This window comes from Pantherophis guttatus, chromosome 3 (genome assembly GCF_059756535.1).
Source record: "Pantherophis guttatus breed Tessera chromosome 3, ASM5975653v1, whole genome shotgun sequence".
Taxonomy (NCBI): domain Eukaryota; kingdom Metazoa; phylum Chordata; class Lepidosauria; order Squamata; family Colubridae; genus Pantherophis; species Pantherophis guttatus.
In genome coordinates this window covers 170,824,022-170,847,974 of record NC_142065.1, presented here as the reverse complement: position 1 = coordinate 170,847,974, position 23,953 = coordinate 170,824,022, and the positions used below count along the sequence as shown (strand labels likewise).

General features: G+C 39.9%; 1 protein-coding gene across 4 annotated transcripts; it reads right to left on the bottom strand.

Annotated features, from left to right (window-relative positions):
- Positions 1 to 1,993: 1,993 nt before the first annotated feature.
- On the bottom strand, positions 1,994 to 23,714 carry RNF138 (ring finger protein 138). 4 transcript variants are annotated; one of them, XM_087890516.1, is made up of 7 exons: positions 23,465 to 23,714; positions 21,172 to 21,298; positions 20,418 to 20,583; positions 19,812 to 19,927; positions 7,982 to 8,053; positions 5,625 to 5,730; positions 1,994 to 3,149 (listed from the first exon to the last, which is right to left on the bottom strand). In XM_087890516.1, the coding sequence occupies exons 2-7, from the start codon at positions 21,276 to 21,278 to the stop codon at positions 3,081 to 3,083; spliced, it is 636 nt and encodes a 211-aa protein (XP_087746642.1). In that variant the 5' UTR covers positions 21,279 to 21,298; positions 23,465 to 23,714; the 3' UTR covers positions 1,994 to 3,080. The 4 variants fall into 4 exon arrangements, with proteins under 4 accessions (XP_087746642.1, XP_087746641.1, XP_034285568.1 ...); XM_087890515.1 differs by having other exon boundaries at positions 23,060 to 23,652; XM_034429677.3 differs by lacking the exon at positions 23,465 to 23,714 and adding an exon at positions 22,496 to 22,987.
- Between the last annotated feature and the right edge of the window lie 239 nt (positions 23,715 to 23,953).

The window sequence follows — 23,953 nt, the reverse complement described above, 5'->3', positions numbered from 1 at the left end:
CAAATGACATCAACACAAAGAAAATCGCACAATCCTGAAGTCTCCCCAAGGTCCATCTCTGCTTAACATTGTTATTTACTGCTAGAAATGCAGTATTTTTAAATTATCAAATTTATATGCTGCTCATCTCACGGTATGACTTTTTTCAGCAGCACTATATATTTGACTTATTCAATTACATGAGTACAAAAACAAGCTGTTTGTAATAATAATAATAATATAGTGATATATTGGAATTGAAATGTAATATGACCTGACCTCTTGAAAAGGATTGCACTGGTGTTTTTCTTTTGAAGGCCAACCAAAACAATACAAGTAGTCCTCAATTTACAAGTTTGTTTAGTAACCGTTCAAAGTTACAATGGCACTGAAAAATGTGACTTATGACCATTTTTCTTTTCTTTTCTAATTAATTTATAATAAAAATACAAAAAATGCAAAAGAAAACAGTAGGAAAGATAGGGAAGGGAAAAGGGGAGGGAAAAGTGTAGGAAAAAGGAGGAAAACTAAGAAAAGGTGTTGACTTCCAACTCCCTTTGGTGCAGTGGAATAAGATAATAACATCAAACCTCAACTTTTTACTTTTCCATTATAGTATAAACTAGCCATTTCTATAACAGCAAACCTATGTAATCGGTAAAACCCAAAATCAAAGTTTCATTTTTTTCCACTGCGAGCACAAAATCCAGAAGTGGTTTCCAAGTAGAAGCAAAAGTAACTGTGTTTTTTTCTTTAAACAAAGCAGCCAGTTGTATCTCCTAACTCCATCATATATGTTGATGGCAGCAAGTTTACTTTATGCACAAAAATGGAAGGATACTTTGATTCCCACAATGGATGAATGACTTATGATCATTTTTCAGTTACGACTTTTGCAGCATCCCCATGATCATGTGATCAAAATTCAGATGCTTGCAACAGATTCATGTTTATGTTTGCTGTGTCCTGCGCTCATGTCATCACCATTTGCGACCTTCTGACAAGCAAAGTCATTGAGGAAGCCAGATTTACTTAACCGGGTCTTATCAACTACAGTGATTCACTTAACTGTGGCAAGAAAGGTTGTAAAATGGGGCAAAACTCACTTAACAAATATCTCACTTAGCAACAGAAATTTTGGGCTCACTTGTGGTTGTAAGTTGAGGACTACTTGTACCTGATTGGTTACCCAAAATATCTAACCAACCTAATAAACGTGACATCAAACTAAGTACCTAAATGTGTATTTCTAATTACCAATTCTGAGGTACCCCAATTCCCACAGTCCGCTAATAATGGTGATGTTTTTAATGTGTTTTATGTAAAGTATTGCCTTGCAGCATATGGTCTATTGCAGGTAACCCTGCTAACTTCCTGAACAGTCAACTGGATACCTCTAAATCCAGAAAGGATATAAACAGTTAGTTTAATTATCAAGTTGCTATTAACACTGCCTTGTACAGAATTATTAGTCATACTGACTTAATATTGTGAATATCAGAAAGATTCACAAATCAAACAATCCAAGAAATGAGAAACAGAAATAAATTATTGCCTGGGGGGGCAAATACAGAAGGAAATCATAGTACTTAGTATTATGCACTACTCTGATTATTTCATAGAAAGACTTATTGTCTTTTTTCTAATGGTACCTTCTCTTGCTCTACATATGTGTTAATTTAACTTAGGTTTATTTGAAGCCTAAACCCAATCCAGAAATATGTTTAAAATAGTTACTAATTTCTGTTATATTTCTATTCCATGGCACTTCAGAACAAAGCAAAGTGTTGTTGTTAACTGTGCAGTTAAACATTATTGCTCTCCCCAAAACAAAACTGAAGGTGGAGTGGGGTGGATTCTGTAAATAGAAATAAATACATCTGAGTCATTCTTTAATATATTTCAATTAATGAGTAATGTGTTTGACAAAAAAAGCCAAATTCAAATATTACTACTTAATATAAAGCAAAAAGAATAATCAAATCATGAACATGCATGCAGAGATTCCATTGTCTGCATTCTAAAATTCTCTTTAATTCCATGAAAATAAATAGAGCAAAACCCAAGGCTTAATAGAAACATAGAATAATGCAGGGACACAAAATGAAGCTGCTTACCATAATTATACTACTACAATGAAGATAGTTTACCAGCTAGTTTTTAAAGCAAGTAGAAATTTACTTGGTTTCAGGATAGGTTCAATTAGTAGAAATATCTTGTTAACTTAAACACTACAATCAATTTAATACTGGTCTAAGAGAACACAGCATTTTTTTTAATGAAACTCTCTTATTATAAAAGCAGTCTCAGTAATATAACATTTTCAAAGTATTAGAAATCTACTATCTAACATTTCTAAGTGTCATTTTTAAAAAAAGGAAAAACACTAATAAACATCTCGTGTGAATTGTGCTGCACCCTAAGAATCTTATTCGGGTCTTAAAACTAATGTAAATTAATCATATAAAAGTAAAGCTTAGGGGAAAAAAAGTGTTTTAGAAAAGCATAGTGACAGAGGTGTTGGTGAAAAGAATCTCATTTTTTTTCTAGACCAACAAGTCATAGTTTTTAAGGCTGTGAATTCTGCCATTCTATTTATAAGGTTCAGTAAATGGTTCTGTACTTAGAGACTTTTGAAAACAATTAAGAAAATCCCTGCCTACAACAGTTAAGTTATGGATCACAATAAAACCATTTAGCTTTTAACTTCTACTTCAAGATACAAAGTATGCAAGGAAAATGGAACTATTCAAACAAGGGTAATTATCCTCCTTTTCTGCATTCTAATATATTACAATTTATTTAATGCAAATAAAAAAGAGTTCTGTAAAATCAAATAATTTAAATAAAAAAGAATTTTTTTTTCAAAGGCAGTGATATTTTCTCCAGATATTTGAAATATTTCTACTAGTAGTTGGAAAATAGATACTTTCTACTATAATGTAGTAACACATGTTTTTAAAGTATTTTAAAATGAAATTTGCCTAGGGGAAAACAATTGCTACTGAATTGGATACAGAGTTCCTTTTTATTAACATCAGACCAGACTTGACTCTCTCTCCCCCCTTGTAGATAGTAGTGATGTAAGGAAATTAGAAGCTTCAAAGGTTCACTTGATAAGATTCCTCAACAGCATTTTGAAACAGAGTTTCTTCATCCAATTGAAGATTCTAAATAACAAAGTAGCAGTGAATTAGAAACAAAACCTTTAAAATCAAGCTATTTTTCTTTAACACTCTGCATTATTACTTAGAAAATTGTAAAAATACAATTTCTTGTATGATTGGTTTTGTTTAGTTTTATCTTCATATTAAAAGCAGCAATAAGGCTTATTGTTAAATTCATTTACTCTGTTTCAAGAATGATGTTAAAAATAAACTAAGTGAATTCCAAACACATAAGGAAAACTTCATTTGATTTTAGTGTATCCTGCCATTACTTAAAAGAATTCAAGGTATTTCCTAGTCCAAGTCTTCTTTTATAAATCTCCCTGTTCTTCTCTGAGAGGAGAGAGAAGAAATTTTAAGACATAAGATCTGACTTCCTGTACCTGGATAGTTTTTTTTGTATGGAAGGATCTCTATCTTCTCAGTCCACAAATTTACTGTTGTTTCTCTTTAATGTGCCACAATTGTTCTTAACTTATTACTCTCACAATACAATTTGCACCCTTTCCTTGATCAAAGGCCCTTTAGATAGTCAATCATGCCCTAATTGCTTGCAGCTTGCCTATTATAATTTGATGTACACAGGGGTGCCTATGAAGATCTCTAGAAGCTTTAACTGGTATAGAACCAAGAGCAGTGATGGGCATATCTTAGCATGCCCATGTAATATCTCTGCTTTTGTGAGCTGTACTGGTGGTTGATTTACTTCCAGATACAACTTAAGGTGCTAGTACTTGAGGGATTGCTTACCTACCATAGCATTTTTTTAAAAATTAGATTTGTCTTGTCTCTATTCTTCAATTTTTTTTGCTATTTCATATTCTTTAATTACTTGCATCTGAACTTAATGTCTTTATCTTGGCCTCCTTTCCTTTCATTTTAGGATTGACTTTGATTTTGGTTTTCTAGTTTTGATATTTTGCTCTTGTGCCACTGCTATACTGTAGGCAAGATGTTTAGTCTGTTTAATAGGTGATACTTTAATTCTTGAAAGCACCTTATTCACATCCTTTATTATAGGTGCCAGGTCTTTTTGGACACTACTTTCAATTCAATCGTTGTCTTTCTACTATCAATTCTGCACATGCCATAATTTTATCTTTTAATCTTTATGGGGGAGTGGGGCAGCTATTTCAGTGCTGGCCTGTACTGGTTCTATTATTATTACTTCTTCTAAGTTATCATTTCTGTAGTCCATAACTGCCGTTTCCTCTATATTTCCAATTGTTGTTATCTACAATTATCTTTGGGTCTTCCATTTTCATATTTTTTTGAATCTCTTCCAGTTATGCATCCCTGAATATTTTATTTCTGGTAATGAATCTCCTTTGATCTGGTAATCATTGTTTAGTGATATTTGTGAAATTGTTATATTTGATATTTGATTCTAACAAGTAGAAAGTTGTGGAAGGAATATGAATAGAACAGACATCTCTTATTTTAAAAGTAGATATAGTGTTTCTGCTTTTAAAAGAGAAAATACTAGTTATATTCTTCCCATTAAGTTAAAAAGCCTTTACGAATGGGGGTAAGGGTGATGTTAAAAAGCAACTAGTCTGCACTAGTTCCAGTATCAATCCACCTTCGGCTGAGCTTGAAAAAACTAAGCAAAATCTGACCCACTTAGCACTTTAGAGGAAAATCCCAGGAAATCACAGGAATATAGGCCTGGGGAAAAATTAATGCCAAACTATTTTTGAACTGTTGCCAGGAAAATAACACAGAAGTCTCTATGTAATCAATTTGGGTAAGCTTGAGTAGACATGTTTAAAAAATTTAATCACTCCCATCGAGATCTGCAATGTTAATATGGTATAATTTTTCCAAATCTAAATATTTTAAGTGCTCAGATATGTTTAATGAATGAAATGCAACATCTGTGTACTTTTTAAAGTTTGATCTATGCCAAATTTAAGGGGAAAAAGTAAAAATACTATTATTAATGAAAATGGAAAAGTTCTGTCAAAAAGAGGTAAGAAGTTTTTAAAGTATGGCATTTCATTCTTTTATTTTATACACCTTGCAATTAACATAATTTCAAATAAGTACTCTTCAGAAGGAAAAAAAAATTTTTTTACACATGTAATTACACTTTATAATTCACTACCCTGAGATGTGGTGCTGGCTACTATTTGGTTGGCTTCAAAAAAGGTTGCACCAATTCATGGAATGCTTGGGGATCGATGATATAATCTGGATGGCAATGTGACTGCCTCTGAAGGCCATCAACTGGGGGATAAGGTATTTTTGCAGTTAGTTGGCCACTGTGAGAACAAATGCCTGGATTAGACAGGCCAGGATCCAACCCAGCAGTACGTTGCTTATATTCCTATGGCTGACTTTACCAGTAATAACAATAAAACAACAGAAATAATTAAAACTTGTATCCTTAAATATTAACTCTATTATACCATTTGAGCTAAGCCACAAGACCTTTTATTACTTTACATACAACAAGCTTTTTACACATGTACTCACTGCTGGGTCTACTTGATAAAGATGCTTGTCATTACAATGATCCAATAGAGTCTGCCTTGTGAAGTTACTTTCTTGACATAGAGGGCATTTGAAAGTAGGCTGCTCACTGAAATACAAACAGCAACAGAATAAATAAATAAATAAAAAGTAGAGAAGCAGCATGCAATATGTACAAGGAACTCAATGGATGAAAAACAAGCACATAGGGCCATCTGCTGTTCGCAGCAGATGACTAATTTAATATGCTTTTGCAATACTGACAACAGTCAGTTGTAATGATTGAATAACAGAGTTGGAAGGGATATTAGAGGTTTTCTAGTCCAACTGTCTGCACAAGCAGGAGACTCTATACCATGTCAGACAAATGGCTATCCAATCTCTTAAAAGCCTCCAAGTGATAGAGCACCACAATTTCTGAAGGCAACTGGTTCCATTTGTTAATTGTTGTCACTGCCGAGAAATTTCTCTTTAGTTCTAGGTGGTTTCTCTCCTTGATTAGCTTCTATCCATTGCTTCTTGATCTGCCTTCTGGTGCTTTGGAAAATAGATTGACCACCTTTTCTTTGTGGCAGCCCCTCAAATACTGGAACACTGTTATCATGTCATCCTTAATCCTTCTTTTTACTAGACTAGACATATCCAATTCCTGCAAGTGTTCATGTTTTAGCTCCCAGCCCCATAATCATCTTTGTTGCTCTTTTCTGCACTCTTTCCAGAGTCTCAACATCTTTCTTATATTGTGGTGACCAAAACTGGATGCAATATTCCAAGTGTGGTCTTATCAAGGTATTATAAAGCAGTACTAATACTTCACATGATCTTGATCTTTCCCTCTGTTAATGCAGCCTAGGATTGCATTGGCTTTTTTAGCTGGCTCATATTTATGTGATTGTCAACTAGGACCCCAAGATCCCTCTCACAGTTAGTGCTTTTGAGCCATGTTCATCTAATCTGTACTTGAACATTCGGTTTTTCTTGCCTAAGTGTAAAATCTTACCTTTCTCTCAATTGAATTTCATTTTGTTAGGACTCAGTGTTCAAGTCAGTCAAAATCCTTCTGGATCTTAAGACTATCTTCTGGGGTGTTGGCTATTCCTGCCAACTTTGTGTCATTTGCAAATTTAATGAGTTCCCCTTCTACTCCCTGATCTAAATTGTTTATGAAGATATTGAAGAGTACTGGGCCTAAAATGGAACCTTGAGGTTCTCCACTGCTTCCCTCTATACAGATGTAGTTCCATTAAGGAGCGCCTTGTCAGCCAGTTACGAATCCATCTGATGGTGATGCTGTCTATCCCACATTTTTTAACTTACCCACAAAGTAGGTTGTGGTCTCCTCTGTGAAATGCCTTTCTGAAATCCAAGTATACTATATCCACAGCATTTTGCTGGTCCATTAATTTAGTAACTTTGTCAAAGAGTGAAATAATGTTGGCTTCTGATTTACTTGCTTCTAGGTGTTCACAGATCTATTATCTTTTCCAGGTCCTTCCCAGGTATTGAGAGGCCAGGCCGACTGGCCTCTGTAGTTTCCTGGATCTTTTTTCCCCCCTTTTTTGAAAATGGAAACTACAGCAGTTCTTTTCCAGTCCTCTGATAATTCCCCAGTGATCCAGGATCTTTGAAAGACATGGTTCAATGGTTCCAAGATCATGTCTGCCAACTGCTTCAGAACTCTGGGATGTAATCCATCTGGTGCTAGTGATTTGAACTCGTCTGGAGGTATATAGGTGTTCTCTTACCATTTTCTTGCCTATTTTAATTTATATTCCTAGTCTGTCTTTTATGGTTCTGTTTTGGGTAGGTTATGCTATTTTTTCCTTTTGCATGAAGAGAGATGCAAAGAAGGAATTAAGCAGCTCTGCTTTCTCCCTCTGCTTATCACTTCCTTGCCATCTTGATAAAGACACCACCTCTGACTAGTAGCAGGGATGAGAGTATCCCTCTGTTGCTTCCATAATTTCAGGCAATTCATAAACACCTGGGTGTTTCTTTTCCCAGAGTGGGGTGCCCAAAGGCTTGCTGACAATTTATTCTCCTACCAATGACTAGGGCCAGCACTTTTTCCCTTACGATGGAGTTCTTCCAGGAAGAGTCTGCTCTTCCTGGGGGAAAGAAGGTATGGCTTTCTCATTAGTCTGGCTTCTATGATCAATGATGTAGAATAATTTTATTATTACAAAATTGGCACATATTGCAATAGCTATTTGTTTACTACTTTCTACAATACTTTAAAAATTAGCAGTTCACACAAATGTGTTTTAGCTTTCATATTATTTTGGAATATATTTCTGTTAAGTCCACTCACTTTCTACTCATAAAAACCAATAGTTATTAATAAGCAGGGTTGTTCCTACCTTGCAGGTTCTTCAGGAACATGTAGATTAGAGTTTTCTCCCATTTCCGAAGTAGAAGAATCACTCCCAAAACTGAGTGAGAATTTATTTTACAGTAAATAAAAAAATCTTAATAGTTATGATTATTAGTTAAATCCCTCTATCTTTGATTGATAATTGGCATCTCTAAATTTGATAAACAAAATTCATTTGAATAAAATATGTGCATATTTCTTCCATATTCTCTCTCTCTCTCTCTATGTATGTATATGTGTATGTATTTATATATAGATACACACATTTATAATTGGAGGGAGAAACAGAAATAGGAATCAAGGAGCAAGCATTTTTTTCCTATGAACTGTTAAAAAAATACTAGTGAAAATGCTCTCAAGGTACACTACACTTCAGTTGTTTAAGTGGATGTGCATTTCAACTCCCCACTGTAGACTACAGAATTTGGGCTTCAGGTGGTTTTCCAAATACTAACTAGATTTGTCCTTGCTTCCCTGTTTACAACTTCACACAAGACCTCCAGGACTTGCTGCCACTTTTACCATTGATTTATGGTTACAAATTTCCCTCTAATACATTTAATATTAATTATAACTATATTTATGTATGTGATTAAAGCTTAAAATAGTTATGCCTTCTTATCAGTCTATAGCAGGGGTGTCAAACTCAAAGCCCGCGGCTGCTGGCAGCAGCAGCCACCTAATGATTGCCCCCTCCCCAACCAGCCAGCCTGCACCACCTGACCTGCTCCCTGTCTGGCCAGCCTGCGCAAAGCCTCGCCATTCTCCTCCTCCTCCTCGTTGTTCTCCCTGTCCAAGCAGCAGCAGGCTCTGCGGGACAGGGTCTCATTCCTGCCCCAGCACAGTGAACTCTGGCTGGCTAGACACGGGTGTGAAAGGCCTGGCCCTGCAGTGCTTCTTTGCTCAGTTGAAGGCTTTGTTCAGCCTTCAAACAGTAAGGCCGGCAGTGGAATCGGAAGGGTGCAGGAACCAATGCTGTCCGTGGCCCTGGTGCACTGCTCACTTACTTGGGCCAGCCTTACTGTTGAAGGCTGAACAAAGCCTTCAACCAAGCAAGAAAGCACTGTGGGGCCAGGCCCTTCACACCCACATCCAGCCCGCCAGAGTTCATTGCACTGGGGCAGGAATGAGACCCTGTCCTGCGGAGCCCACTGCCATTTAGGCAGGGAGAATGACAAGAACAAAAACAGCGAGGCTTTGTGCCAGCTGCCAGGGAGGTCAGGTGGTGCAGGCTGGCTGATTGGGGAGGGGGCAATCATTAGGTGGCTGCCACCATCAGCAGCTTAAATGCCCCAACTGAAGCTGAAGTTTGCCACACCAGGGAGAAATGAGAGGCCCTGCTGTCCCGCAGAGCCTGTGCTGCTTGAGTGGGGAGGATGAGGAGAAAAACGGCTGCTCAGTTGACTCTTCCCCCACACCTGCTGCTGCCAGCAGCTTGAATGCCCCAACTAAAGCAGGGATAATGTGGTCACTCTGTCATACACACACAGAGAGAGTTTGGAGAGCCCCCCTCTCTGCCTCTGTCTCACTGCGGTGGTAGTTGCAGCACTTCAGTGCCTGGCTGGCAGGATGCTCAGGTAAGATGGTGGGGGCGTGGGGGAACAGCTCCACACACCCCCAGCCTTGCTTCATACTCCACCATCATCCCGCTCGCTACTCAGGTGGCTCCTGTTGCCCATGCCGCTGCAGCAGCTTGGGTGCCCTGTATGGATCAGTCTCTCTCCCATACACACACACACACAAAATTGGATTATTCTCTCTCTCTCTCTCTCTCTTCTATCACTAGGAAGGAAGGAAGGAAGGAAGGAAGGAAGGAAGGAAGGAAGGAAGGAAGGAAGGAAGGAGGATAGGAAGATTATATGACAGTGAGGGTAAATCCTGCCTTAGCACTTGGCCACCAGCAGCGCTGCTACCTTTTGCCATCTCCTTGTCCCCTCATGACCTCTCCTGGTGGTCTCCCATTCTATCACTGAGGATGCTTTGGTTACAAAGTCAGGTCTGCTCATAAGGAGATGGAGTGGGCCTCCCTCTGACCCACACACATTGCCCTCCTGCACCATGAGCAACTTGGCCAAGGAGAGTGAGCAAAGCAGCAGTGCGAGCTGGCCATGCCCACCCCGGCCTCCGAAGTCAACCACAATCCTGATGCGGCCCTCAATGAAATTGACTTTGACACCCCTGGTCAACAGGGAACATATAAATATGAATTAAACACTGCATTCAACAATTTTTTTCAATAAAATTAGTGATATATTCAAAATAAGGAATAGTTATCTTTTAAGTTTCTCCTGAAGATTAGTTCAGAAATAAATATATTTTTAAATTTAGAGGAAAGGGAGAGAAAAAGGCTAAAGAACTGCAGATTGAGCAAAAGACAGCAGCATGTGCATTCTCATTAATCAACTAAAGTGACTTACTAAATTATGAAAACATGGTCTGTGCCTAGTCAATATACCCACCCCCTCCAAAAACCCAATCCAAACAAACCAGAGGCCGGTCTTTAATTTCTAAATTACAAATTTTAATTGTAATAAAGGACACTATCTTGACATAATTTAAATTTACAAGTGGAAACTTGACATAGATAACTTTGATAACAGGTTGAAACATCTGCTTGCTCAGATTTAATACACCTCTCACCATGTCAAGTAAAAAAATATAAACCTATATCTGCATTTTAGCACAAAATTAAGTAATAAATACTGTAAAAGTCAGTTGCTATAGAAGAAAATGGAGATAACCTCAATGTAGAGGTTATTGTAGAGCCTTGATAGTACAGTGGTCTAAGCACCCTGTTATTAACACAGCTGCCTGCAATTACTGCTGGTTCGAATCTCTCCAAGGCTCAAGGTTGACTCAGCCTTCCATCCTTTCTAAGGTAGGTGAAATGAGGACCCAGTTTGTGGGGGCAATAAGCTGACTTTGTATAAATATACAAAAGTATGAAGGCTATTGCTTAACGCATTGTAAGATGCCCTGAGTCTCTGGAGAAGGGCGGCATATAAATCAAATTAAAAAAAAAATGTAGAATGCATTAATTATTAAAAGATAGTAAATGACAGGCTTCCGGTTTGCTGCTGGCCGCCGCCAGATGCTCCTTCGGGATCGTCAGCTTCCACTGCCTGTCAGAGCCGCCTTCATAACGGAATGGCGGCTCGAAAAAACTCCGTTTCCATGAGGAAACGGAGATAGAGCCGGCAGGGGTGGGTAGAACTCTCTGCAGAGTCCCAAAAGTTTTTCTTTTACTTTTGGGACGGAGCGGATGAGATGCCCCATATCCCCAGCCGCTGCTCCGGGCTTTGGGAGACCTCTGCTAATGCAGAGCCAGGCGTCAAGAGCAAGCCTGCGAATCTAACAGATTATTCAAAGAAAATGTGAGCTGGACCTGTAATACTGAATCGCAAGTATTTTACTTATCTTTTAAAAAGTACTTAAGAGAAAGAGGAAAAGAAGGGGGGGGGGAAAACCTTTTAAAATGGCGTCTGCCGCGGCTGGAGAAGAGGCTGAAAGGGAAAGTCCTTCCGTTTCCTATTATTACAATGTAGCGGAATAAATACCACTGGCTACATTTGTAGACAAAACTTCGCTCCTGTGTTTTTTTCTCTCTTTTTCCGCTGGAGACTTGACATTGTTGTTGATTGGAAAGAAGTCTTTTCTCCTGTTTTTTTTTTTTTTTCTTTTAACAAAGCCTGCCTGGGCGGAAACATGGCACTGAGACTTATAAAGTCAGATAAACAAGTAGGGGGGGGGGGATTCCCCCATTAACAACTTAAAGGAACAAGTTTTAACTCTTCAGTCTCAGAAACCTGATTTTAATATAATAGAATTTCTCTTAGAGGAGATTGAAAGAAGGGATGAGATTGTGAATCAGCATCTTGAAAAATTTAAGCAGGAAATTAAAGAATTGGTGAAATCTAAGTTTGATTTTTTGGAGCGAAAAATTTTAAAAGTGGCTAATGGTTTTTCAGAATTTATGACACAGCTGGATACAAATACTAATTTACTAGAGTCTAAAATGGAAGAAATTCAAGATAAATTGGACAATAGAATTCAAAAGATTGAAAATGATTTGATAAACACTCAGGATAATAGCTCAGAAGAAAAACCTAAAATGGATGCTGTTCAAAAGTCTGGTAATGTAGAAAATCTGCAACAGAGGATTGAAAAAGAGGTTCTAATGGTACAATATAATTTTACAGAATATGCGATAAGACTAAGAGGCTTGCAGGAAAATAACAGAGATGATTTAAGGAGAATATCTTCTGAAATTCTAGCTGGGATTTTAAAGGTTCAACCTGAGGAAGTGTTTTGTAGGATTGACAGAGTTTACAGAATAAATTCCTGGATTGCCAAGCAAAGGCAACTGCCTAGAGATGTGGTGATTTATTTCACAGATAAAAAAATTAGGAATAATATTGTGCAAAATTCCTTTAATTCTAATTTGCAATTGTATGGAAGAAAGATTTGGATTTACAAGGAACTCCCACCTAAGATATTAATGGAAAGGAAGAAATTTGGTTTTCTGGTGACTGAGTTAAAAAAGAGAAATATCCCATTTAGGTGGGACGCCCCAGTTGGTATTATATTGAGATATCAAGGAGAAAGATACCAGCTAAATACTGTTGAAAGAGCGGAAGAATTTTATCAAAATAGGTTGAAAATGAATTTAACATCTTCAGGTATAATACAGGATAAGCAGAAGGAGCTGGAAATAAAGGGAGAATATCGAATTACAGAGACTGTACCAGATAAATTGCCTTTGGATTTATCGGATACCCCAGCTGGATTATCTACAAATTTGAGAGAAGTGGCATCTGACTTTAATGTGATGACTTATCAAGGCAAAGACAAGCATGGAAACCAATTAGGGGACATACAAGGGATAAAAAAGAAACATGAGACACAAAAACAAAACCAACAAGACCAATCTACAAAGCAGAATGAAAACCGACTAGTTGATACACAATCTGTAGAAAGGAAACCAGGATGGAAATCAAACCCACAAAAAGAAAAGAAAAAAAGAAATAGGTTGCATAAAAATAGAAATTTCTAAATCAAGCAACAGTGAAGCCAGTGACTTTAAAATATGAATGATTATGTGAAAACATAGAGGAGGCGACGTATTGGTCAATATCATCCTGAGGATAGTGGCAGATCTCTGCATTGCCGTAATTTTGGGACGTGAAAAGAGCCTTAATCTGATGGATTTGAATTATCCACTTTGGAATTTCTTTTTGTGTTGATAAATATATTATAATTATCTTGAATCAGGCAAGAGAATTATGCTGGGGCATGCAGAAGATCGGGTTGTTACCCACTACGATGATGGGAATCAATAATCCTGATGAAACCCACAATTATTATTATATGGAATATAATTATAATGTCACTCGGGTGGTTGTTTTTACTTTTATACATATAAGAAGATATTTACTACTGATGGGGGCAGATATGATTGAAGATTTTGAATAAACTGTTGCATCAGCAAGCTATGTTACCCTATTATGGATGTTGGTTCTAATAATCCAGTGGAAAGACTTCAAAGAAGATATTATATGGACGATAAATTTAAAGTCATTGTCTTTTCTTTTTTTATTTAGATATAATGGAATATATATACATATATTTTTAAGTAGTGTGGGCAGTGAATCAAAGATATTAAGAATTGTTGTGTATGGTAATTTTGCAGGACAGTGGGCAAATAAACTAGTTAGCAGACTGATTAGTTTAAGAAAAGGGATTTTTAAGTGATATACTTAGGGGAGTGGAGGAAATGGATAGAGTGGAATAAATGTTAAATGTTAAATGTTAAACTAGATTTTATGGGGAAGGCCGCTTTGAAATGTTATAGTAATGTATATAGAAGATTAAATGTTAAAGTAGGACTTATCGTATAGTCTTAAAGTGGAAGGTGGTTTTGAATTGTTGTAATAATATATAGATATAAGTTTGGGAGAGGAAAAAAAGGGCAGATTATTGCCAAATTGGGAGTTATAATACTATTACCGTATTTTCCGGCGTATAAGACGACTTTTTAACACATGAAAATCTTCTCAAAAGTCGGGGGTCGTCTTATACGCCGGGTGTCGTTCTCCTGTAACCAGGCAGACCAGCCCGAAAGACTCTGACGAGCCTTAAATGGCTCTGGCGATCTAAGCTCTGACGATCCCAGCTTTGCCTGCTAATCAGGCAATTCAGCTGGGACCGCCAGAGCCACGGAGAAGGGAAAAACTTTTCCCCCTCCGGCTTGCTTACCTTAGCTCAGTGGTTGGGGGTCAAACAACCCTTTCACAGGGGTTTTGCAGGTGGTGCAATACAGAAAAACGAGCGCAGCCCTCGCCATCCGGAATGAATGGTGCTGTTGTGGCAGTGGGGGAGGGGGCGGCAGAAGCGGGAAGAAGCGGCGTTTGCGATGGCTGGAAGCTGTGGGAGTGAAGCACTACTTTCATTTGTACGGCAACAGCATTCCGCCTTGGTATATTTGTGTCAGGAGTGGCGCAAGGCAGCCCTCCTCTTCTGTTGCCTGGGACTCAGAGTGGTAAATGGCTCCTGATCCGGAGAGCAGCTGGATTTTGCTCTCTAATCCAGATGCCAAATCGGCCCCCTGCAAACTCTCGTCTCTAGAGGAGCGCTCCCTGAAGCGGGGCTGGAAACTTTGGTTGGACTGCTTGAGAGAGGAGAGCTTGCAGGGGGGCGATCTGATGTCCGCAATGGAGAGCGGCATCCGGCTTTTTCTCTCCGCTGTAAGAGCGCTGTAAGAGTGGCAGCCCTCATCTCCTAATGCTTGGGACTCGGAGTGGTAAATGGTGACTGGTCCGGAGAGCAGCTGGATTTTGCTCTCTAATCCAGATGCCAAATCAGCCCCCTGCAAACTCTCGGCTCTCGAGGAGCGCTCCCTGAAGCGGGGCTGGAAACTTTGGTTGGACTGCTTGAGAGAGGAAAGCTTGCAGGGGGGCGATCTGATGTCTGCAATGGAGAGCGGCATCCGGCTTTTTCTCTCCGCTTTAAGAGCGCTGTAAGAGTGGCAGCCCTCATCTCCTAATGCTTGGGACTGCAAAATCCAGCTGCTTCCCGGACCAGTCACCATTTACCGCTCCGAGTCCCAAGCATTAGGAGATGAGGGCTGCCACTCTTACAGCGCTCTTACAGCGGAGAGAAAAAGCCGGATGCCGCTCTCCATTGCAGACACCAAATCGCCCCCCTGCAAGCTCTCCTCTCTCAAGCAGTCCAACCAAAGTTTCCAGCCCCGCTTTAGGGAGCGCTCCTCGAGAGACGAGAGTTTGCAGAGGGCCGATTTGGCATCCGGATTAGAGAGCAAAATCCAGCTGCTCTCCGGATCAGACGCTATTTACCGCTCTGAGTCCCAAGCAGCAGGAAACAAAGGCTGCCTTGCGCCGCAAATATAGCAAGGCAGAATCCTGATGCTGCACTTTCAGTAGACAGATGAGGGCTGCCTTGGCCATCGGCTGGCGCAAATATACCAAGGCGAATGCTCATGCCGCACAAGTTCAAGTAGTGCTTCGCTCCCACACTTCTTTCGGCCCTCACTCTCAGGGAGATGCTTGACTTCCTCTCAGCCCCAAGACACTGGCTGGCCCATGAGATGAGAGAGAGAGAGAATGAGAGAGAAAGAGAGAGAATCAGAATGAGACAGAGAGAGAAAGAGACAAAGAATGAAAGGGAGAATGAGAGAGAGAGAATCAGAGTGAGACAGAGAGAGAAAGAGAGAGAAAGACAGAATGAAAGAGAATGAGAGAGACAGAGAGAATCAGAGAGAGTGAGAGAGAGAGAATGAGAGACAGAGAAAGAGACAGAATCAAAGAGAATCAAAGAATCAGAGAGAGAATGAGAGAGAGAGAATCAGAGTGAGACAGAGAGAGAAAGAGAGAAAAAGACAGAATGAAAGAGAATGAGAGAAAGAGACAGAGACAGAGAGAATCAGAGAGAGAGAGAGAGAGAGAATGAGAGACAGAGAAAGAGACAGAGAATATATAAAATGATCTACCGGTGGCATCTACCCCCGGCGAGATTAGCTAAAATGTTTCCCGGGACATCTGCCTGCTGTTGGAAGTGTGGTTACAGCAATGGAACCTATTTTCACCAATGGTGGACCTGCCCGCAGGCGGTTAAATATTGGAAAAAAATACGGCAATGGATTTTGGAAATTACACAGATTAATTTGGAATTAAGACCTGAGATTTTCCTATTGGGGGCAAAACCTTTGAATGTTAAGTCAGATATATGGTTCTTGTTGATTCACATTATCACTGCAGCAAGATTAGCGTATGCGCAGGAGTGGAAAAATCAATACTTACCGATAGATTTGAAAATAATATATAAAATTAATGAGTGTGCGGAATCAGATAGACTAACTAGATTGATCAATGGTAAAAAAGATTCAGAATTTTATAACAGTTGGAAAGTATGGTACGATTGGGTCCAGAAAAGGTGGGAAAGAATAGACATATGATGATGTATATATATGATGGCAAATACGTATGTATAAAGGAATGATTTTATACTTATGGACAATGTAATCATATTATACCATGGTGGCAGGATTGTATATTTTATTTGTGTATTAGTGTATAGAATATATTAATAAAAATTATATATATAAAAAAAAAAGAGACAGAGAATCAAAGAGAATCAAAGAATCAGAGAGAGAATGAGAGAGAGAGAGAGAGAATGAGAAAGAGGGGGGAGAGAGAGAAAGAGTGGGGGAAAGAAAGAATGAGAGAGGGGGAGAGAGAAAGAGAATGAGAGAGGGGGAGAGAGAGAGAATGAGAAAGAGTGGGAGAGAAAGAGAGGGAGAGAGAGAGCGCGAAAATGAGAGAGAGAGAAAGAGAGAATGAGAGAGAAAGAGTGGGAGACAGAGAGAGAGAGACAGACAGGAGGGAGAGTGCCTGAAGGACCCCATCCCGTACTGGGAGTCCAGGTGCTTCAGCAAGCGGTGCACTGGATTCGTATTAGTGGTCCGCAAAATTTAAAATTATGAAGTTGGTGGTCCCTGAGGTCCAAAAGGTTGGGGACCCCTGGCCTAAGACCATCGGAAAACACATATTTTTGATGGTTTTAGGAATAACTTTATTGTTGGGGATCACCACAACATGAGGAACTGTATTAAAGGGTCGCGGCATTAGGAAGGTTGAGAACCACTGCCTTAGCTGCTTGCCTTGCTTCGCTTGCCTGAATCCATTCCATCAGCAAGCAACTCCCTGCCTGCAATCAAGCAGGCAGGGAGTTGTGGACTTCAACTCCCAGAATTCCTCAGCCAGCAAAACAAAGCTGGCTGAGGAATTCTGGGAGTTGAAGTCTACAAGTCTTAAAGTTGCCAAGGTTGGAGACCCCTGTTCTATTGGGTAAGTTTTTTTCCCCTTTGGGATCTTTAAAAAAAAAATAGTTAATTGGGGTTTTTTTTAGTTGTTCTTTTTTAGACCTAGCCATTTAAAGTTTAGGAAGTTTTAAATTTAGCTTTCATATAAAAATAAAAATAAAATAAAATAAAATAATATTTGTGCAGCTTTCTGAGATTTAGTGTGTTTCTGTAGTGTTTCACTCTAACTACACAAACACACAAAATCTCACAAAGCTGTATGTGGAATTTTGTGTGTGTAAAGTGTGAAAGTTGGGTTTTTGGGCTTTTTGTGGCTGTGTGAGGTTCCTGCTTGTTGCAGGGGCCATTTTGGGTCTAGCACAGCTGCTTTTACATTGTGGATGAGCCAGTTGTGTTGTGTTGTGTTGTGTGTGTGTAAAGTGTGAAAGTTGTTTTTTGTGGCTTTTTGTGGCTGTGTGAGGTTCCTGCTTGTTTCAGGGGCCATTTTGGGTCTAGCACAGCTGCTTTTACATTGTGGGTGAGCCAGTTGATGTTTTTTTAATTTTTATTTGGTGTGCGTTGGAAGAGGGGTAGTCTTATACGGCGAGTATAGCCCAAACCCTATATTTTAACAGGAAAATTTGGGGGTCGTCTTATACGCCCAGTTGTCTTATACGCCGGAAAATACGGTATGTTAAATTAGAAGTTACTCTACAATGTTATAGTATAATGTTTTTTTTTTCCTCTCTTTTCTGAAATGTATGGATAAAGGGGGATGTTATAATATTAATAATATTTTTAGTAAGTAAAGGTCAGTATTTAGAGGAGGGAGTAAGTAATCTGTTATGAATTAGGTTTTTTGTTACGAAGAAGTCACAGGGGGGGATGGGTGGGGAGGGGGGGTTAGGGAGGGGGAGGGGGAGGAAAAAAAGGGGGGGGAAATTTGTATTTGAAAACTTTTTCAATAAAAAAAAAAAAGATAGTAAATGACAAAGAACCTGTGAGGAAGAAACTCAAAACACTCCCAACTTGATTCTGTTTGGCATGATTCTGGCAACGTTAGGCCCAAGCAACCAGAACAGCTCCAAGAAATTTCGCAGTGTTTTATTTAATGTTGATCACCAGTTTACAAGAATCTTGCCCGAATGTTTCCCTTCCATTGGGAAATGGCAAGGCAAACCTAAGTGTTTGACCTCAAATGTTTCTTCCCATGAATGAACTGTAAGCTGCAATGCCTTTTAAATCCCACCCACCCACCATGAGGCTTCCTCTCCTTCAGCCACAGGCAGGCTTTCAGGATTCTTATTATATCTTACAACAGTAAAGTGATACCAAGTTTCCCCGAAAATAAGACCAGTCTTATTTTCTTTTCAGCCCCCAAATAAGCACTAGGTCTTATTTTCAGGGGATGTCTTACCAGCTTAGTTTAGGACCACCGTAGACATGCCTCCCACGCCCTGACACCTATTGCACTGCTTCCTGACTTCTGCACCTGCTAGCGACAGACACTGTGTGGCTGTCACGCTAGTGCTGCCACTCATGGCAGATGCCACGAGGCTTGTTGCGCCAGGGCCATCGCTGATGGCAGGAGGCTGCATGGTGCGTTGTGCCACTGCATGAGCAGTGTCACCAGCATCACAAGCCACATGGCATGCGAGGCTGCAGAAGAAGTTGGGCACCGGCGCGACAGGTGTCAGAGCGTGGGAGGCCTTGCTGCAGTGGTCCTAAGGTAAGCGGGTGTGGGACATGTGGAGCAGCTCCACCCTCTACCCCATCCTAGCTTGATTTTTACACCTGTGCCTTGCCCCACCTCATACAACCAGATGGTGGGTGGGGCTTAACTAGGGCTTATTTTTGGGGTAGGTCTTACATTAGTTGCAGGTGTGAAAACCAGGCTAGGGCTTTCAGGGTCATGTTTTTGGGGAAACATGGTATTCCTGAAAACCTTGCTCTGTTTATTTCATGATCTGGCTGACTGAGACCGCTGACAGTAGCTCTTATCTCCATTCAAACTTTTAAGAAGTTTGAATGAAGATAAGAGAAATGCATTTTAAGAAAACAAATACTGATGCAGTTATACTCAGATATTGAACAATACATTGACATAGAGCTTCTTGGTTTTGGCTCAAATATCTTTTTAAAAGTACTTTTATATTAAAAAGTCAGTTTTATGAGCCATATAGATAGTAGAATATTAAATATTTTAAAACATATCACTACTTCAATAGAACAAAACACTGAATTACATAAGGAAATGTTTAGAATTTTATTTCATAGTGGAACCAAAGTTCCAAAGTTTAGATGTATTTCAGCCTTGTCCTAATCACATTGGAAATACCATTAAATGTACAATTCTGTATTTCAGCCATCATCATGATGAAAAGGCTGTACTATAAACAGTACCCATTAATGTTTATAGTACAGAGTTATTGTACTATAAAGCATTAAAATTTGGTTTGGATATTCTTTGGAAAAAAATATAAAATTAACTACACATCACCTGTTTCCCGTTGAATCTTGAGATATGTCTAAGTTTGGAATTATAGAAGGAACACCATATTCATCTTGATACCTCTTACATGATTTATAATGCTGTCTCATACGAGAGAATCTAATCTGTAAAAGATGTATTTCATTTAGATTTTTAAATACTGGTATAAAAAATACTTCAGAAAGCCAGTTTAGTTATATGATATCTGGAAGAGACTAACAGCTGGGAGACTACTAGTTCTAATCCTCTCTTTGTCATAAGAGCTGGCTGGGAGACTTTGGGCCAGCTTCTCTCAGCACAATACACCAAATATGGTTATTGTTGTGAGGAAAACAGAAATCAGGAATATTAGATATGTGTCCTTCTTGAGCCAACCAAAAATAAAGGAGGAATACTAAAAATAATAACCTCAAAGGGTAGATAAATCAAATATCTAAGGCAATTTTAGGGTGCATTCTAATGAGTCTATCTGCTTTTAAGCAAGATAATGCTGATAGATTGGATGGGCTTTCTTCCCAGACTTATTCTACAAGTTTGGAAGATCCTCTGGATTAATTATGTGTATGTTTGCAGCAACAATTATCCACTTTTAAAACTATTTTCCATTTACTGTACCTGTTTTTCACAGCATCTACAACTCCCCACCAACTTCTTCATGTTGTTTTCCACATCTAAGGCTCTGTTGGGACGTGCTTTTTCTTTTCTGGTTACAATGCCTCGACATAATGGACAGTGTGGTCCACCTTCTTTCATAGCCATTAAGAAACACTTCCTGCAAAATCTTAATCAAATATATTTGGCAGTGAATGAACAGACAAATTGCAAATCAGAGTCAAAGTGACATGCTGTAAGGCAAATCATCATCCAAATTTTATATATACTGTGATGATACCTAGATTAATGGAGGCTAAGTAGGAATTATGTTGTAATAACCATTAAAGTGTTATTAAAGTATGAAAGGGGAATAAGTAGATTCTGGAAGGACAAGAACTCAATGGCTATTCATCATAATTAGAAACAGAACATACATCAGCTCCACTAGGTAGATCAGATCAGAAAATCAACTATTTTTTTAAGTGAAATTAATTTACTTTTATTAAAATTGGCTATAACAGAAACCTGTGCTGTATCTGTTGCTCCTTCTTATATTTCGGTAAATTACAGGGTTGTTTGCCTGAGTTGTTCCAGAATGTTATTTTGTAGTTCTGGATTTTTTAAAAAAAGTTTCAGTCCTTTTTTGCCTAGGTAATGTTCTTACATATTCTGGGAAAAGGGCAATATTACTGCCATAGATGTATTCTTACAATAGAAAGAAACAGTGGGAGGGAAAGAAATAAAACACTGAAAAATGGGTTAGTCAGATACTCACATATGTTGACAAATGGAAATCCTGACAGGTGTTTTGAACACATCTTGGCAGACAGGACAATAATAATCATCTTCATTGAAACAAATTGTGGCAGGTTCCTCATTCATGACAGCAAACTGTGGTATTTCTGAAAGAAGAAAAATTAACATCTGAAGTATCACTTTAACCCTAGTGGCATTGACAAAATTGCCATCGATCAATTGCAAAAGGCAAGGATACCTTTAGCACCATCAAACAATGTTTGCCTATCTCAGGTCCTTGGAAAGGAGTTGGACAAAATGCCAAATCCAGTCTAAACATCTGGCTGTGTGCACCAATCATAATCATAATAATACTACAACTATGCTAGATGAAATACTAGATGTAATACTAATATTAAAGTACTATTTTTAATAATACACACAGTGCTCTGTATAACACCATCTTGGATTAACAGAGACAGAGGCAATGCATAAAACTGCAATTAACTGATCATGAGTAATGAATTGGGGGAACATAATATTCTCAAAGTCATTTGCAATGTGAGAACTTATAGCTCTCCTACGACTGTATGACCACAGCAATAGTAGTTGGCACAGCTTATCCACCATGAAACTGGACTTCTTTTGCCTCTGCTCTGGAATTTGGAGAAAGAATAGACAGCTTCAACAGCCTGAAACTCCATTTCAAATTTCTTTTCTAGGCTTCCATTCCACTTGAAATCTATTGTTTTTACAAACCCTTTGCACAGGTTTCAGTCACTGTACTTGCAGCCTTGCATTCTGTCAGCCACAGGCTTTTTTAGGGCTACGTCCTTAACATTTGCCTTTTTCTATATTCTCTTGCCATTTAATAAACAGTTGCCTGGATTTTGGGAGACCAAAAATCTTAGTCTGTAACTCACATTGGTTGGGCCTAAACCCATAAAATGAAACTTTTTCTATTTTATTAAAAGTAAACAGGGCTGGGCTTGGCCCTGTGATCTTGGAAACTTTGCTCTCTCTGTAGGGCGGCTTATCTGTGTTGCTAAAATGTTTTAATGAATGTTGACTTTCCTTCCCGTTTTGGAATTTGACTGAGAAACTTCCTAAGTCGAAAAATGGCTTTTAAAAATAAATTTAAAAACACACACACACACACAAAACGGAAGCTCCTGTCACGCTACCGAAAGGCAAGAGGCGCGCGAGCGTGAAGAGGAATCTCGCCTGCGTGGCGCGCGGGGAAGCCTCAGGAGCGGGATGCTGAGCCACGCGCCCGAAGCCTCCCTCGCGCTTCTCAGGTCTCGGTCAGGCAAATCCTCCCTGAAGGCTGCCCGCCCTGAGCCTCCAAGAGCTACCGCCACTACCTGTCGAGAGAACGGGAGGGTCTATCGCAGGCCTCGGGAGTGGGCCGGGATCTTCAAGGCTCCCTGGGGCCAAACCGGTCAAAACACCACCGCTCTCCATAGCTGTTAGGCCGCCGCAGCGGCGGCCTAGTCCCAAGAGGCGGTGCCAGGTTGCCATGGCAATAACTCCCCCCTCCCATCTTGCGGGAATTGTTATTGAACAAGAGTAGGTGTCGCTGCCTCTCTCGGCCCCCACGAGGGGAGGCGGGAAAGCTGCCTTTCTCGCTCCTCAGCCCTTCTCACGTGTGAACTAACTGGCCCGGAGTTAAGCTTGTGGGTCTAGTAGCGAAGCCAAAGAGCTTCGTGATCCGCTTCCTCGGGACCGAGGTGCAAGAACCGGGCTTAGGACGCCGTCAGACAAGAAGCGCCCTTCGAACGTTGGTTCTTTTCCCGCCTTCGCCTCAGCAGCGATTCTCTGCTCCCCCACACCCCCTCCGACCTCCCGACACACACACCCTCCCCAGACCGCAGCCCGGCGGGCCTCTTTATTTGCGAGGAAGCCCTAGTGAAGCTACTGAAACGAACCATGATTCCTGAGCGTTCGGCGAATAAGGCTCCTCTTTACGGCAAAACTCGCAGAGGTGGTGGTTTGACCGGTTTGGCCCACTGGGAGCCTTGCAGATCCCGGCCCAGTTAGGAAACTTTTCTTCAAACTTTTGTCTTCTGTCTGTTTCCTTGAGGTGGCCGTGGAGCGTAGGACTGCATTTCTTTACTGGGCTTTACTGAAGAGAAGTTGGAAGTACCAGCCGCTGCTCACGCTTCACTCGATCTCTTTTGTTTTAACTCTTTTACCACCCATTCATGGGTACGCGCGTTTTAGATGCTAAGTGAAGCGGCTTTTTCTGCCGGGTTAATCGACCTTTTTCGTCTCTTTTTTTTCCCCCTCCCAGCACGCCTCCTGTACGTTTTAATAGATGGACCTTGCTTTACCTGCTGCAACTTTTATTACGTGGTTGTTAAGAGAACGGTCCTACGGGCTGGAAGATTTGGAAAGCCCAAGCCACCCAGGTCAATCAATCCTTTCCGTTTCTTTTCTGGGTTAACCTTATTAAGAGAACACGAGATTTTCTCCTATTGTTACGTCGGCGATTTCTACTTAAGGCAGCGAGGCTCTGCGTAAACGTCAAAAGAACTCTGGTTTATTATAGGTAAGGTCGGCGTTTTTAAAAAGGCGACCCCTGTCGTCCCTCGCTTGTCATAGCACGGTATGGAGCATTGCGACCGCCTTCTCTTAACTGCGGTTTGCACCGTAAATTGGCTTAGCAGCCTTATGGCTTAAGCCAGTGTTTCTCAACCTTGGTAGCTTGAAGATGGGTGGACTTCAACTCCCAGCAGCACTGGCTGGGGGATTCTGGGAGTTGAAGTCCACCCATCTTCAAGCTTCCAAGGTTGAGAAACACTGGCTTAAGCTCTAGGCAA